The sequence below is a fragment of the Bos grunniens genome, chromosome 3 (genome assembly GCF_055505025.1).
Source record: "Bos grunniens cultivar Pamir isolate PY7600 chromosome 3, Bosgru_T2T1.0, whole genome shotgun sequence".
Classification (NCBI taxonomy): domain Eukaryota; kingdom Metazoa; phylum Chordata; class Mammalia; order Artiodactyla; family Bovidae; genus Bos; species Bos grunniens.
Genome location: NC_141167.1, coordinates 111,095,424 through 111,111,667, shown reverse-complemented (window position 1 = coordinate 111,111,667; position 16,244 = coordinate 111,095,424). Strand labels below are relative to the sequence as shown.

General features: G+C 38.0%; 1 protein-coding gene across 3 annotated transcripts in view; it reads left to right on the top strand.

Moving 5' to 3' along the window:
* The window catches only part of LOC147376807 (interferon-activable protein 203-like), a 112,923-nt gene extending 97,723 nt beyond the window's left edge, over positions 1–15,200 (top strand). For all 3 annotated transcript variants that reach the window (XM_086393518.1, XM_086393517.1, XM_086393520.1), the window contains 3 exons: positions 5,532–5,948; positions 7,549–7,740; positions 14,900–15,200. In XM_086393518.1, coding sequence (XP_086249644.1) covers positions 5,532–5,948; positions 7,549–7,740; positions 14,900–14,938 — 648 coding nt within the window. In that variant the 3' untranslated portion in view covers positions 14,939–15,200. The remainder of the gene's footprint in view (positions 1–5,531; positions 5,949–7,548; positions 7,741–14,899) is intronic.
* The last annotated feature ends 1,044 nt before the right edge of the window (positions 15,201–16,244 follow it).

The following is a 16,244-nucleotide window of genomic DNA, read 5'->3' as shown; positions in this document are numbered from 1 at the left end:
CTCTATCAAATGCTCTCTTTTGGTAAATAGACTTTCTCATTGTATCTTTTGTTATGTATATACAAAGAATATCAATTTGTTTCAGGTTGATCACATTACACATATTTTTCTATAATTCATTCTTTTTCTTTCATCTTGAAATTCTATTCAAGAAATGTAGATTTAAATTATTATTTTAACATAAAAGAGTAATTTCATGATTATCTTATAAATTAAACAATAATTCTTTGCTATTTGACTTTAGGCTATTTCAGTATTCCACATACATACAATGAACATAATAAGAACCTGTGTCCATCAGGTCTACTTTCATGACCCTGTGTATACAATATAATTTTTTTCTCAAGTCCTGTGTACTTCTTCTCAAGATTCTGCTCATATTACTAGTAAGAAATTTGTTGTTACTGGTTAACTTGTCCTGGGAATGAGCATTTGGATATGGGGAGAATTGGCCACAGTGATGAAAATGTTATCAGAGTTGAGCCCTGTGACCCACAGGTCATGGCTTATATGATTGTACGGGTCAGACCACAAGAAGCACTGCTGATCTGTAGAGGCAGCTGTCCTGTCTCCATGAACTGGTCCCTAGGGCTCTCATAGCCACCTTTGCCTTCATACCTCCTCTTACACATCAGTGGCCTCCCTTCCAATTCAAAATGATCTCCTAAAACTCAGAAATGGTGCAACCACTGGGTAGATAGGAGGTCATAGAAAAGCCCCTGGCACCTGACTTCTCTTTTGACATTCTTCTCCTTAGGTCCTGCCATTATTCTACCAGGAGTGTGTAGAGGAGGAAAAACAATTTGCCCTCTGCCCTTCTGAGGTCTTAGCTGAGATCCCTTTTTTAAAACAAAGATCGTTGTTGTTCAGTTGCTCAGTCGTGTCTGAATCTTTGTGACCCCATGGATTGCAATACTTCAGGCCTTCCTGTCCCTCACTGTCTCCTAGAAGTTTGCCCAAGTTTTTGTCCATCCAGCCATCCAGCCATCTTATCCTCTGTTGTCCTCTTTTCATTCTGCCCTCAGCCTTTCCCAGCATCAGGAACTTTTCCAATGAGTTGGCTATTCACATCAGGTGACCAAAATACTGGAGGTTCAGCTTCAGCATCAGTCCTTCCAATGAGTGTTCAGGGTTGATTTCCTTTAAGATTGACTGGTTTGATCTCCTTGCTGTCCACGGACTCTCAAGAGTCTTCTCCAGCACCACAGTTCAAAGGTATCAATTCTTTGGCACTCTGCCTTCTTTACGATCCAGCTCTCAAAAACATATGTGACTATTGGGAAGACCATAATCTTGACTGTATGGAACTTTGTCAGCAGAGTGATGTCTCTGCTGTTCAACACACTGTCTAGGTTTGTCATTGCTTTCTGCCAAGAAGCAATCATCTGATTTCATGGCTGCAGTCACCAACCGCAGTGATTTTAGAATCCAAGAAGAGGAAATCTGTCACTGCTTCCTCCTTTACCCCTTCTATTTGCCATGAAGTAATGGGGCCAGATGCCTTGATCTTAGTTTTTATTTTAATATTTAGTTTTAAGCTGGCTTTTTCAATCTCTTTCATATTCATCAAGACGTTCTTTAGTTCCTCTTCACTTTCTGCCATTAGAGTGGTATCTTTGTTAAAACCGAGATTAACAAGAAAAAAAAAAAAAAAAAAAAAGCGGAAGTTCCCTAACAGGTGTATCTCATCTATACATAGAAGATACCCGGAAAAATAAATAACTCCCTGAGGTGGCCTAAGCCACCAACTTAAAATACCATCTTTAGTGAAAGACAGTAGAAAGAAAAGTGTGGGAGGTCAGTTATAAGAAAGTTACCAGGAAAATCAGGGTAAACAAGGATAATGTTTGTTATGCAGGTTTAAGTCAGTTTCTAGTCTAGTGATAATATTCTCCCAAGGTTTAGAGTCCGCCTTCTCTTCCTGGTACACAGAAACAGACACGCTTAGAAATGGAAATTTAATTTATAAATACAAATTTCCCTTACAAAAAGGCATCTTCCTCTCTGGTTTTAGAGGTGTTTTATAAAAATAATCAGTTTAAGATAATCTTGTACCAAGGAAACATATTTTGGGGTGGCTGATTTTGTTACTCTTCAAAATGTCCTTTATCCAGGACATTTCCACATTCAGAAAATTCATGAGATTCTTCCAATGACTGTCTTATTAGTCCTTTTTCAATATAACACTGCTTTCCTGAAGAAGGACTGTCTAATTTTGGTCTTTAAATTGTCACATCTACTGGAGTGTATAGGAGGCAGTGTTCAAAATCATTCCAAAGAAAAAGAAATGCAAGAAAACAAAGTGGTTGCCTCAGGAGGCTTTACAACTAGCTGAGGGAAGAAGAGAAGTGAAGGGCAAGGGAGAAAGGGAAAGATATACGCAACTGGTTGAAGAGTTCTGGAGAATAGCAAGGAGAGATAAGAAGGCCTTTTAAAATCAACAATGCAAAGAAATAGTGGGAAAAAATGGAATGGGAGAGACTAGAGATCTCCTCAAGAAAATTCAAGATATCAAGGAAATATTTCATGCAAGAATGGGCACAATAAGGGACAGGAAGGATAAGGACCTAACAGAAGCAGAAGAGATTAAGAAGAGGTAGTAAGAATACACAGAAGAACTACACAAGAAAGATCTTAATGACCCAGATAACCATGATGGTATGGTCATTCACCTAGAGCCAGACATCCTGAAATATGAAGTCAATTGGGCCTTAGGAAGCATGCTACAAACAAAGCTAGTAGAGGTGACAGAATTCCAGCTAAGCTATTTAAAATCCTAAAAGATGATGCTGTTAAAGTGCTGCACTCAATATGTTAGCAAATTTGGAAAACATAGCAGTGGCCACAGGGCTGGAAAAGTTCAGTTTTCATCCCAATTCCAAAGAAGGGCAATTCCAAAGAATGTTCAAACTACCATACAATTGCAGTCACTTCACATGTTAGCACAGTTATGCTCCAAATCCTTTAAGCTAGGTTTCAACTGTACATGAACTGAGAAATTCTAGATGTAGAAGCTGGGTTTCAAAGAGGCAGAGGAACCAGAGATCAAATTGTCAACATTCTTTGTATCATGGAAAAAGCAAGGGAATTCCAAAAAAAATATCTAATTCTGGTTCATTGACAATGCTAAAGATTTTGACTGGATCACAGCAAACTGTGGAAAATTCTAAAGAGTTGGGAATACCATACCACTTTGCCTGTCTCCTGAGAAACCTGTATGTAGGTCCAGAAGCAACGGTTTTTATAGAACTGGACATGAAACAACTAATGGGTTCAAAGTTGGGAAAAGAGTATAACAAGACTGTATCCTGCCACCCTGCTTATTAAGTTCTGTGCAGAGTGCATCATGCTAAATGCCAGGCTGGTTGAAGCACAAGCTGGAATTAAAATTGCCCAGAACAATATCAACAGCCTCAGATGTGCAGATGATACCACTCTAATGGCAGAAATTGAAGAGGAAAGATCCTCTTGATGAGGGTGAAAGAGGAGAGTGAAAAATCTGGCTTAAAACTCAACATTCATAAAACTAAGATCACGGCATCCAATCCCATCACTTCATGGGAAATAGAAGGGGAAAAAAATAGAAGAAATGACAGAATTTATTTTCTCGGGCTCTAAAACCACTGTGGATGGTGACTGCTACCATGAAATACACTTGTTCACTGGAAGGAAAGCTATGAGAAACCCAGACACTGAATTAAGAAGCAGAGACATCACTTTGCTGCCAAAGATCAAAGCTATAATTTTTCCAGTAGTCATGTATGGATATGAGAGTTGGATCATAAAGCAGGCTGAGTGCCAAAGAATTGATGCTTTTGAATTGTGGTGCTAGAGATCTTCAGAGTCCCTTGGACAGGAAGAAGATCAAACCAGTCAATCCTAAAGAAAATCAACCCTGAATATTCACTGGAAGGACTGTTGCTGAAGCAGAAGCTCCAATATTTTGACCATTTGGTGCAAAGAGCTGACCCATTGGAAAAGACTCTGATGCTGGGAAAGATTGAAGGCAAAGGATAAGGTGGTGGCTGAGGAAGAGATGGTTAGATAACATCACCAACTCAGTGGACATCAGTTCAGTCACTCAGTCATGTCCGACTCTTTGCGACCCCATGAATCGCAGCATGCCAGGCCTGCATTTGAGCAAACTCCAGGAGGTAGTGAAGGACAGAGGAGCCTGGATGCTGCAGTCCACTGGGTTGCAAAGAGTCGAACGTGACTTAGTGCCTAAATACCAACAGGGATGACATCAGTGGATTCTAACTGGAGCCATTCTCTACTCTCAGTGCTACTGATGCAGAACACTCAACTTCTCTGTTCACCTGTGCTGAACCAAATCTCAGAGACAGAATTTTGGGTGACGTAGAAAAAGATAGCTTTATTGCTTTGCCAGGCAAAGGGGGACACAGTGGGCTAATGCCCTCAAACCCATATGTCTCAACTTGAGGAAGACAGTGACAAGTTTTATAGTAAAAGAAGGCATGATAAGCTCATGGACATTCCTCTAATGGGTTGGTGATGAGCTAAGTAAGAGTCAGCACCAACAACCTTCAAGTCCAGCTGGTCTGGGATCTACATGCTTGTAGGCAGCATATCATTGTTAATCATTAATTAACTTCTCCCATCTGGAGGAGGATTCAGTGTCTTCAAAATAGATTAAAGATATTTTTGTTTGTATCCTTTGATGGGGAAACAGGATCTTGCCCCAAGGCTACTCTTGACTCTTTCTTCTTGGTCTCCCATTCACTTCCTTCCTCAATTAACAGTTGTTTGAACTCAGGGAAGGTCATGGAGGTTGAATGAAGGCTGCTTCCTATAGTCAAAGAAATGGGGGACACAAAAGCCTTGTGCCCAGGAGCCCCTCAAGGCCTACATAGTATCACTATTTCATCACTGAAATGAAGTTGCTCAGTCGTGTCCAACTCTTTGCGACCCCATGGACTGTAGCCTATCAGGCTCCTCCGTCCATGGGATTTTCCAGGCAAGAGTGCTGGAGTGGATTGCCATTTCCTTCTCTAGAGGATCTTCCCGACCCAGGAATCGAACCCGGGTCTCCCGCATTGCAGGCAGATGCTTTACCATCTCAGCCTTTGTATCTTAATTCGTGCACTAAAATAAGTTAATGGGATAATTTAAGACGATTTTTTTCATTCTTATCTCTACTAGGAATCACTACACAGCAACATTGCTACTGTCTACTGCCTCTGTACTCTACATAGCTTTTCTTGGGGAAAAAAATACTTTTTCTTTTGAGCTAACACTTTTTAAAGAAAAATATTCTTCCTACCACACTCATAAAACAATGGAAAAAAAAAAAAAGAGAGAGAAATCACCAATTAAATCTTCTCCATTATTCCATTCGTTTATTTATACCATGTTAGTGACCTTTGTCTTTTTTTTTTTTTTTCCTCAAGCTCTACCTGATTATGTTCTTTATTGAGGTTCAACATTAAGCCATAGATGGTTTTCATTAGGGAATGAAACTGCATTCCTTTTCTTAATTGTGCCTGTTTTTGGTGTGTACTTCTAAGTAGAAACCAAGATTGAAGTCTGTACCTAAAGAAGCTTCCAGAGAGGAGGGCTTCCAGAGGGGCCCCAAAGAAGTGATGGTGCTGAAGGCAACGGAACCGTTTACATATGATGTCATAGGAGGCAAGAGGATGTTTCATGCCACAGTGGCTACTGAAAGTCAGTTCTTCCAAGTGAAGATTTTTAATGCTGCCCTGAAGGAGAAGTTCATCCCCAATAAAGCCATTGCCATATCAGATTATATTGGCCGCAATGGGTTCCTGGAAGTGTTCAATGTCATATCTGTGTCTGATGTTAAGCCTGACCGAAAGATGGAGATCTCTAAAAGCCTAATTCAAAAGGCAAAGGCAACTCCTAAAATCAGTCATCTTTATCTGCAAGACCTAGGAACATTTGTGAATGGGGTTTTTGTGGTGCATAAGGTAAGTCCACATCATTGTTTTGCAATATTTCTTTTGCAATCCCAGAATTCAAGTCTTAACTGCCAAATGAATATAGTTAACTTCATAAATATAGGAACTCAAAGCCCTTCTGACCAGGGATAGTTGGGTGCAGTCTTTCATTTCAGAATATAGGGCTGATAATTTCTTAACATTCTTCTTGCCATAACAACATGCAAGTTTTTAAGAAAGTGATTCACCAGAAATCATAGTATTTTATGAGCTGTACTGACCCATTCACAGCCATCCTGTGCAGAATTTATATTTATATTTATCTATTAACATATTATTAACATGTTAACACAGAGAGAACACTCCTTTCAGTGACAGTTTAAGTTAATTTGTGAATAAAGAATTGTTCTTTCAAGCTTGGATTTCAACTGTGACAAACAAGATGAGAAATCAATAGACTGCTTTGCCCTAGAATCTGCTCTTATCAACAATTAGCTAAGATTCTGATCATCTGAACTGTACAGTATTCTCACATCTTCACATTCTTTCATCAAAAAATTGTTGAGCCAAAAATTTTAGCATTAAGATGAGAAATATGGATATTGAAAAAATGTGAGAAACCAAGTCATTTCATTTTAAAATTTATTATATGGACAATAAAAGGTAGAATTTAGGTGAATTCTTAGAATCAGAGTAGGTATTTTAGTCCCAACACTTCATAGAAGTACTAAACTTAGCTGACCTAACTTTTATGTTAAGTATGTTTCATATTCCATTATATATGTCTTCTAGGGTGGCTTTTTACTTATACCCTGTTTTTTGTGCACTCTATTATAAAGAATGTGCATACATGAGCATTAGCAGAATTGATGAGTAAAGTAAGTGACATAGAAACTAGAACAATGGAACGAGATGATCTAGAGTCAAGATTTGGGCAGATTAGGGAAGAATGAATAGATACAGAAGATAGAGGAAAGAATTACATATTGAAATAACAATCAACTGAAGGAGGAGTTTTAGCAATCTTTTTTAGACTCATCATAAGACAGGAATAGCCTTTCTTCTCTGTTCTTCGTCGTGAAGTCGCTCAGTCGTGTCCAACTCTTTGCGACCCCCATGAACTGTAGCCTATCAGTCTCCTTTGTCCATGGGATTTTCCAGGCAAGAGTGCTGGAGTGGATTGCTATTTCCTTCTCCAGGGGATCTTCCTGACCCAGGAATCGAACCCGGGTCTCCCGCATTGCAGGCAGACCCTTTACCGTCTGAGCCACCAGGGAAGCCAGGGAAATCCAAAAAAGCCTCTGATGCTTATCAGACCACATCACATCTAAGTTCCTTAAGAAATCTCAGCTATTCTTAGATGGAAGCAGCAAAAATTAGGGAAGTAATCCCTTTTTCTAGAATGACCCAGCACACAAACACCTAAAGGAAGAAAAGATAGAGAATTTATATGGGAGGATAAACTGAACAAGATATCTTACACTGTTTGATACCTGTAATACTAGACCTCCAGCTAGTATTAACTGTTCTGAGAGAAAAGTTTCCACTAACACTCTTGATTTTTCAAAGTTTTCAAAGCGGTAATTCCTGATCCAGTTCTCAAAAGATGAATGCTAATTTTCTTTTGCAGAAATCGGTATATAATGAATTCATATATTATGAAATAAAAGATGATACAGGAGTGATGGAAGTCGTGGTTTATGGACAGCGACTAACCAGTGTCAACTGTGACGAGGGTGACAGACTTACACTCGTGTGCTTTGAATTGGGAGAAAGTGGGCCTAAGAGGCAGCTGAGATCTGTAATTCATAGTTTCATCAAGGTGAGATCTTCTGGTGGGTCATCATTGTTCCAAAGTAGAAGTCTTTAAGAAAACTATACTGCTGCTATTACACAGAGAGTCTAGCAGGTGAAATAACTAACCCTTGTCATTTAGTGTGTGTGAAGTTCCTTTTCTTCATTCTTATTTTTAAGGATATTTTAAAATGTAGGTTAGTTTAAAGTGTACAGCAAAGGGATTCAGTTACATACACACACACATATATTTATATATTGTATTCACACACACACACACACACATATATATATTCATTTTAGATTCTTTTCCATTAGAGGTTATTATACAAAATCAAGTATAATTCTCTGAGCTATACAGTAGGTCCTTGTTGTTTACCTATTTTATATATTGTAATGTGTATATGTTAATCCCAAACTCCTAATTTATTTTCCCTCCCCCCACCACTATCCCCTTTGGTAACCATAAATTTTTTTCTGTGTCTGTCAGTCTTTTCCTGTTTGGTAAGTTCATTTGTATCTTTCTTTTTTTTTTATTTTTTAGAATTCACATGTAAGTGATATCATATGATATTTGTCCTTTGTCTGACTTACTTCACTCAGTATGACAATCACTAGGTTCATCCATGTTACTGCAAATGGCATTATTTTATTCTTTTTATGGCTAAGTAGCATTCCATTGTTACCCTATTCATTCATCTGTCAATGGGAGTATAGGTTACTTTCATGTCTTGGTATTGTAAATAGTGCTGCTATGAACATTGGGCTACATGTGTCTCTTCAAATTAGTTTTCTCCAGATATTTGCCCAGGAGTGTGATTGTAGGTAACTCTATTTTTAGTTTTTTTAAGGAACCTCCATACTGTTCTCCAGAGTGGATGCACCAATTTATGTTCACTCCAACAGTGTAAGAGGGTTTCTTTTTCTCCACATCCTCTCCAGCATTTGTTAAAGACTTTTTAGTGATTGCCATTCTGACTGGTGTGAGGTGACAGTCATTGTATTTTTGGTTTTCATTTCTCCAATGGTAAACAATATTGAGCATTTTTTCATGAGTCTGTTTTCCGTCTATATGTCTTCTTTAGAGAAATGCCTATTTAGTCCTCTGCCCATGTCTTGATTGGGTTTGTTTTTTGATATTAAGCTGTATGAGCTGTTTCTATATTTTGTAAATTAATCCCTGTTGTTAGCATCCATTGCAAACACTTTATCCCAGTCTGTGGGTTGTCTTTTTGTTTTATTTATGGTTTCCTTTGCTATGCAAAATCTTTTAAATTTAATTAGGTCTCATTTGGTTATTTTTGTTTTTATTTCCGTTACTCTTGGGGACTGATCCAAAAAATATTGCTTCAACTTACTTCAAAGACCATTCTGCCTATATTTCTGATAGGAGTTTTAGTGTATCCAGACTTACATTTAAGTCCTTAATCCATCCTGAGCTTAATTTTTAATGGTGTTAGAGAATGTTCTGGTTTGATTATTTTAGACATACCTATCAAGTTTTCCCATCACCACTTACTGAAGAAACTATCTTTTCTCCATTGTATTTTTTTGCCTTGTTTGTCATCAATTAATTGGCCATAAATGTGTAGGCTTCTTTCTGGGCTTTCTAGCCTGTGCCATTGATCTATATGCCTTTTTTTTTCTGTGTGTGGCAGTACCATACTATTCTGATGACTATAGCTTTGTAGTATTGTCTGTAGTCAGGGAGCATGATTTGTCCAGCTCCATTTTTATTTCTCAAGATCATTTTGGCTATTTGTGGTTTTTTGTGGTTTTATGCAAATTACAAACTTTGGAGTTCTATAAAAAATGCTACTGGTAATTTGATAGGGATTGCATTAAATCTATACATTGCCTTAGGTAATATAGTCATTTGAACAATATTGATTCTTCTAATCCAAGAACATGGTATATCTTTCCATCTGTTTGTGTCATCTTCAGTTTCTTTCATTAACATCTATTAATTTTCATTTAAGGATATTTTTAATCATATTAAAGAGAGAAACTTCAGAAAGTCTATCAAAAGCTATATCTAAGCTAAATATTATAAAGTTGTTTGAATTTTCAGATCAGGTGGATTAATTATTAAATTTTGACTTTTTAAGGCAAATTTATTTTGAATACTGGTTATACAATTTGCTAGTTGACTAACAACTTAAATGCTAGAAACTTCTGATTCATCATCTATAAAACGGAGGAAATATCTTTTATCTCAGAGGATAGTTACTTGCCCATTTCAGATCTATTAATAAATGATCAAGGATGCCTCTGAGCCTTTCAGAACACAAAGTTACCTGCCTTTGGTGAGATACATATGCTGGTCAACAACAGAGGTAATTGGTCCTACAGGACAAATTCCATGGTTTTTGTCAAACTCACACATTCATTCAAATCTTTGAATACTAACAAAGGCTACTATGGGCATACTTTGCTTTATTATACTTCATTTTCTTGTGCTTCATAGATTTTTGCTTTTTCTTTGGTTTATTGTACAAATAAAGGATTTATAGCAATCCTATGTAGAGCAAGTCTCCTGGAGTTGTTTTTCCAAAACATTTTTCACTTTGAGTGTCTGTGTCATATTTGGCAATTTTCCCAATATTTCAAGCTTTTTCTTGAATTCTTGTATTTGTCATTTTGATCTGGGGTTAGTGATCTTTGATGTTACTATTGAAATCATTTTGGAGTGCCATGAACTGCACACTTGTATGAGACGGGGAATTTCTTTGATAAATGTTATGTGTGTTCTGACTGCTCCACTGATGGATAGTTCCCCCATTTCTCTCCCTCTCCTTGGTCTCCCAATTCCCTAAGGCAAAACAATGTTGAAATTGGGCCATTTAATTACTCTATAGAAGCTGCTAAGTGTTCAAGTTAAAGGAAGTGTTATACATGTCTCACATTAAATCAAAAACTAGAAATGATTAAGCTCAGTGAGAAAGGAATAAAAAAGCTGTCAAAAGTTAGGCTTCTTGTAACAAATAGACAAGTTGTGAATGCAAAAATTTTTTTAAAGAAATTAAAAATGTTATGCCAGTGAACCTATGAATGATAAGACAACAAAACAACCTTACTGTTAACATGGAAAATTTTTGTGGTCTGGATGGAAATCATTCTTAGGGAAAAGCCCTAACATTTAAATACCATGAAGGCTGAGAGACATGAGAAATCTGCAGAAGGAAAGTTTGGAGCTAGCAGAAATTGATTCATTAGGTTTAAGGAAAGAAGCCATCTCTAACATAAATGTACAAGATGAAGCAGCAAGTGTTGCGTCTATAGAAGCTGCAGCAAGTTATCCAGAAGACCTAGCAGAGATGATTGATAATGATTGTTACACTCCACAACAGATTTTCAATGAAGATGAATCAGCCTTATATTGTAAGAAGGTATCATCTAGGATTTTCTCAGATAGAGAAGAGAAGTTAGTGCCTGGCTTAAAAGCTTCAAAGGACAGACTGACTCTACTGTTATGGGCTAATGGAGCTGGTGACTAAGTTGAAGCCAATGCTCACTGACCATTCTGAAAATCTTAGGGTCCTTAAGAATGCTAAATCTTTTCTGCTTTTGCTCTTATAAATGGCACAATAAAGCCTGGATGACAGTACATCTGTTTACAACATGTTTTACTGAATATTTTAAGTCCACTGCTGAGACCTACTGTTTAGAAAAAGAAAAAAAAAAAAGATTCCTTTTTAAAATATTACTGCTCATTGACAATGCACCTGATCACCCAAGATGTCCTATGGAGATACAGGAAGAAATTAATGTTGTTATCATGCTAACATAACATCCATTCTGCATCCCATGGATTATGATTTAAGAAATACATTTCACCAGGCTATAACTGCAGTAGATATGATTCTTCTGATGGATCTAGGCAAAGTCAAATAAAAACCTTTTGGAAAGGATTCAGCATTCTAGATGTCATTAAGAACATTCATATTTCATGGGAAGAGATCAAAATACCAAGATGAATAAGCATTTGAAGGAAATTAATTCCATCCCTCATGGATGATTTTGAAAGGTTCATGACTTCAGTGAAGGAAGTAATGGCAGATGTGGTAGAAAATGAACTAGAATTAGAAGTGGAGCAAGAAGATGTTACTGAATTGCTGGACTTTGATGATAACTTTTGGAGAAGGAAATGGCAACCCACTCCAGTGTTCTTGCCTGGAGAATCCCATGGATGGAGAAGCCTGGTAGGCTGCAGTCCATGGGGTTGCACAGAGTTGGACACGACTGAAGCGACTTGGTGGCGGCGGATGATAACTTTAATAGATGTGGTGTTGCTTCTTGTTGTTCTTGTTCAGTCATTAAGTCATGCCAAATTCTTTGTGACCCAATGGACTGCAGCACACCAGGCCTCATTCTCCTTCTCCCAGAGTTTCCTCAAATTCATATCCATTGACTTGGTTATGCTATCTAACCATCTCTGGGTGAACAAATAAAAGAGCTTCTTGAAATGTCATCTACTCCTGAGGATGATGCTGTGAATATTGTTGAAACAACAAAGGATTTAGAATGTTATACAAACTTAATTGATAAAACAGTGCCAGGGTTTGAGAAGTTTGGCTCTAATTTTGGAAAAAAGTTATACTATGGCTATTGTTGGTGAGAAAAGAAAATTTCTTCTACTCTTCTAAGTTCTTTAGACTGGTATAAGAATTAAAATGAGATAGATTAACAAGAGAAATGCAAACAAAAGTTTAATAACATGTGTACATGGAGAGGACACATGTCATACTTGCTTGCTCCCTGGAAGAAAAGTTACGACAACCTAGACAGCATATAAAAAAATGGAGACGTTACTTTGCCAGCAAAGGTCTGTATAGTCAAAGCTATGATTTTTCCAATAATCATGTATGGATGTGAGAGTTGGACCATAAAGAAAGTTGAGTGCCAAAGAATTGACGTCTTTGAACTGTGGTTTGGAGAACACTCTTGAGAGTCCCTTGGACAGCAAGAGATCAAACCAGATAATCCTAAAGGAAATCAGTCCTGAATTGGAAGGACTGATGCTGAAGCTGAAGCTCCAATACTTTGGCCACCTGATATGAAGAGCTGACCCTGATGCTGGGAAAGATGGGAGGCAGGAGGGGAAGGTTATGACAGAGGATTATATAGTTGGATGGCATAACCGACTTGATGGACATGAGTTTGAGAAATCTCCAGGAGTTGGTGATGGACAGGGAAGCCTGCGTTGCAGTCCTTGGGTTCACAGAGAGTCAGATGCAACCGAGCAACTGAACTGACTGATTCATGAGAGACCCAGAAAAAATGAATAGCTCACCAAAATGGCTGAAACCCTCAATTTAAATACGTTTTCAGTTAAATACCATAGCAGTTAATGATAAAAGAGAATGTCAGGGGTAGTTGTTTGAGACCTCCACTGGGGAGAAAGGCAATTCACATGGAGATGGAAAAACAAATGTTATAGCAAACAAATGTTTGCTGGACATCCAGAGAAGATGGGACAGAGAGTGAACTCTACTCTATGGGCCCTGCAAAGTTTCCTCTACCACACTTAGCCCATATTCTTTGCAGATACCTCTTATGAGACCTTTATTCTGGGAACAGCCTCTTTAACTAAATTCTTTAGGTAGCTAAGTTCAGTTTAGTTCAGTCACTCAGTCATGTCTGACTCTTTGAGACCCCATGGACTGCAGCACGCCAGGCCTCCCTGTCCATCGCCAACTCCCAGAGTTTACACAAACTCATGTCCATTGGGTCAGTGATGCCATCCAATCATCTCATCCTCTGTCATTCCGTTCTCCTCCTGCCTTCAATCTTTCCCAGCATCAGGGTCTTTTCAAATGAGTCAGTTCTTCACATCAGGTGGCCAAAGTATTGGAGCTTCAGCTTCAACATCAGTCCTTCCAGTGAATATTCAGGACTGATTTCCTTTAGGATGGACTGATTGGATCTCCTTGCAGTCCAAGGGACTCTCAAGAGTCTTCTCCAACACCACAGTTCAAAAGCATCAATTCTTTGGTGCTCAGCTTTCATTATAGTCCGACTCTCACATCCATATATGACTACTGGAAAAACCGTATCTTTGAATACACAGACTTTTGTTAACAAAGTAATGTCCCTGCTTTTAAATATGCTTTCTAGGTTGGTCATAACTTTCCTTCCCAGGAGCAAGCATCTTTTAGGTACTAAAGGGGATGTGAAAAGAAAGATTTCCAGAGGCTTCTGTTTCTTAAAAAATAATCAATATAAGTTAATCCTCATGCCTGAAAGACATCTTTTGGGGGTGATAAATTTCCTCTACACTATCAAACAGCATTGCATACTACAGACAGATTTTCCATGAAAGGAAATGTCAATCATTCCAACAAAATCCATCATTGTCTTATTTAAGAAATTGCCACCACTAACCCAAGCTTCAGCAAACATCAGCTTCATCAGTTGGCAGCCATCAATATCCAGGCAAGATCCTCCTCCAGAAAAAAAAAAAAAAGAAAAAAAAATATTATGACTCACTGAAAATTCAGATGACAGTTAATGTTTTTTAGTAATAAAGTATTTTTTGATTCAGTTATGTACATTGATGCTCTTGCACAGTTAATAGACTGCAGTATAGTATTGTATAAACATAACTTTTATATGTACTGGGAAAGCAAAAAAAAAAAAAAAATGTGTCATTTTATTGCAATATTCTCCTTGTCACAGTGGTCTGGAACTGAACCCATATTATCTCTGAGGTGTGCCTGTACTGGAATGCAAACAGATCAGATACAAAGGCTGACATATCCAAGCACTCAGAAATGCACATCCTCTTTAGTCTTGCCAGTTCTTAGGCTCTCAATGAGACATCCCAATCTTTCCTTCACAGCATGGCACCAGGAATACCTTTTGCCCATTCCTTCCACCTTTCCTCCCAGTAAGAACTTTCCCTTCAACTCTTGGCCTTGAGTATAATTCCTTCTTCTTTTCTCTTGTTCTCCAAAACTCCTGCCTGTCCACATGCACTTATGCTGGGTATGAGTGCCTATCTCATCTGAGGGTTCCAACAAAGAACTAGGGGTGGTGGCTCAAAAGATGGGAATTCACTAAATAAGCTAGGTGAGAGTCGGAGAAGGGCCTCTGAGGTGGGAAGAGGAAAAGGGATGTGACAGTGTGAATGAAGGGAGAAATGTATAATCAGGTTCATCTCGTTGTTTATCTTTTTCTTCTTCAAGGTCACCAAGGTCAAGCAAAGAACAACCACACAATCCTGATTCATATATGGAAACCTGCTCAGAGCTGTTCTTCTAAAAACCTGGATGTCATTAATATTGATGTTTATGGAACTAAGATACAATTAAAGGAAAAATGTATATATAGACACACATATAGTGTACTTTATTAGCCATTACTTCTTAGAAATGAAAAGCTTTTCATTTTTTTAATACTTTTCTGTAACATCTCAATGTCCCATTTTGCATCTATAACTTTTATAACTTGGAAAAAATAATAAATATTATATTTTTCTTTTCTGAAGGTGTGTATCCCTAGGAGTTGATTTGCTGCTTAAAAGGAAATAGTCATCTGTGGCCTGAAAATCAGATAGAGACACCTAAGCCTCAAGCAATATTTGAATTTATACTTTGGGTGTGATCTTTACAGGATATAACTCTGGTCAAGAATGAACAGGCTGAGCAAGCTGTGCTCAAAGAACCCAGGAGGAAGGCAGACAAACTGAAATTCCATCTGTCCTTCAATTGCCAACCCCCATCCCAGGGTGGAGTTGCTTTAGTCTAAAACAATGTTATCTTTTCAGAATTGATCTCCTGGAGGGGCCATAATTGGGTAATTTGTGTACCAAATAAGGCAGCTTTTGGCTATTTGCCTGAAGTCACTAGTACATTTTGAAAGTAACTGTAGCCCCTCTGATGTGAAATAACTGGTTCCACTTATTTATTCAGGTACCAACAGCTCAGTAGTTCTCCAGTTATACTTCATGGTCCGCACATGTGTGGATTCTATGAAAAAGTTGCTCCAGGCAAAGACCTGGATTAGGCAAACACTGAAGAATAATTAATTTACAGAACAGTGACTTCCCTGGTGGCTCAGAGGGTAAGCATCTGCCTACAATGTGGGAGACCCGGGGTTCAATCTCTGGGTTGGGAAGATCTCCTGGAGAAGGAAATGGCAACCCACTCCAGTATTCTTGCCTGGAAAATCCCGTAGATGGGGGAGCCTAGTAGGCTACAGTCCATGGGGTCGCAGAGTCAGACACGACTGAGTGACTTCACTTTCACAGTGGCAGAAAGTAACTAACACTGATTTAACAGTGTGTTCTTTCACATTTATTTTTTTGAAGTACAGTTGATTTATAATGTTAGTTTCTGCTGTACAGCACACTGATTCAGTTATACATAATATATAAATAATGTATTCTTTTTTGTATTATTTAATAAACCACTATGGTTTATTACAGGATATTGAGTATAGTTTTCTTAGAGTGTTATTTGTTGATCCCACATTTGGTACTTGATATTTTGCAATTACTTTGTATCACTTAATCTTATACCAGCTCTAGAG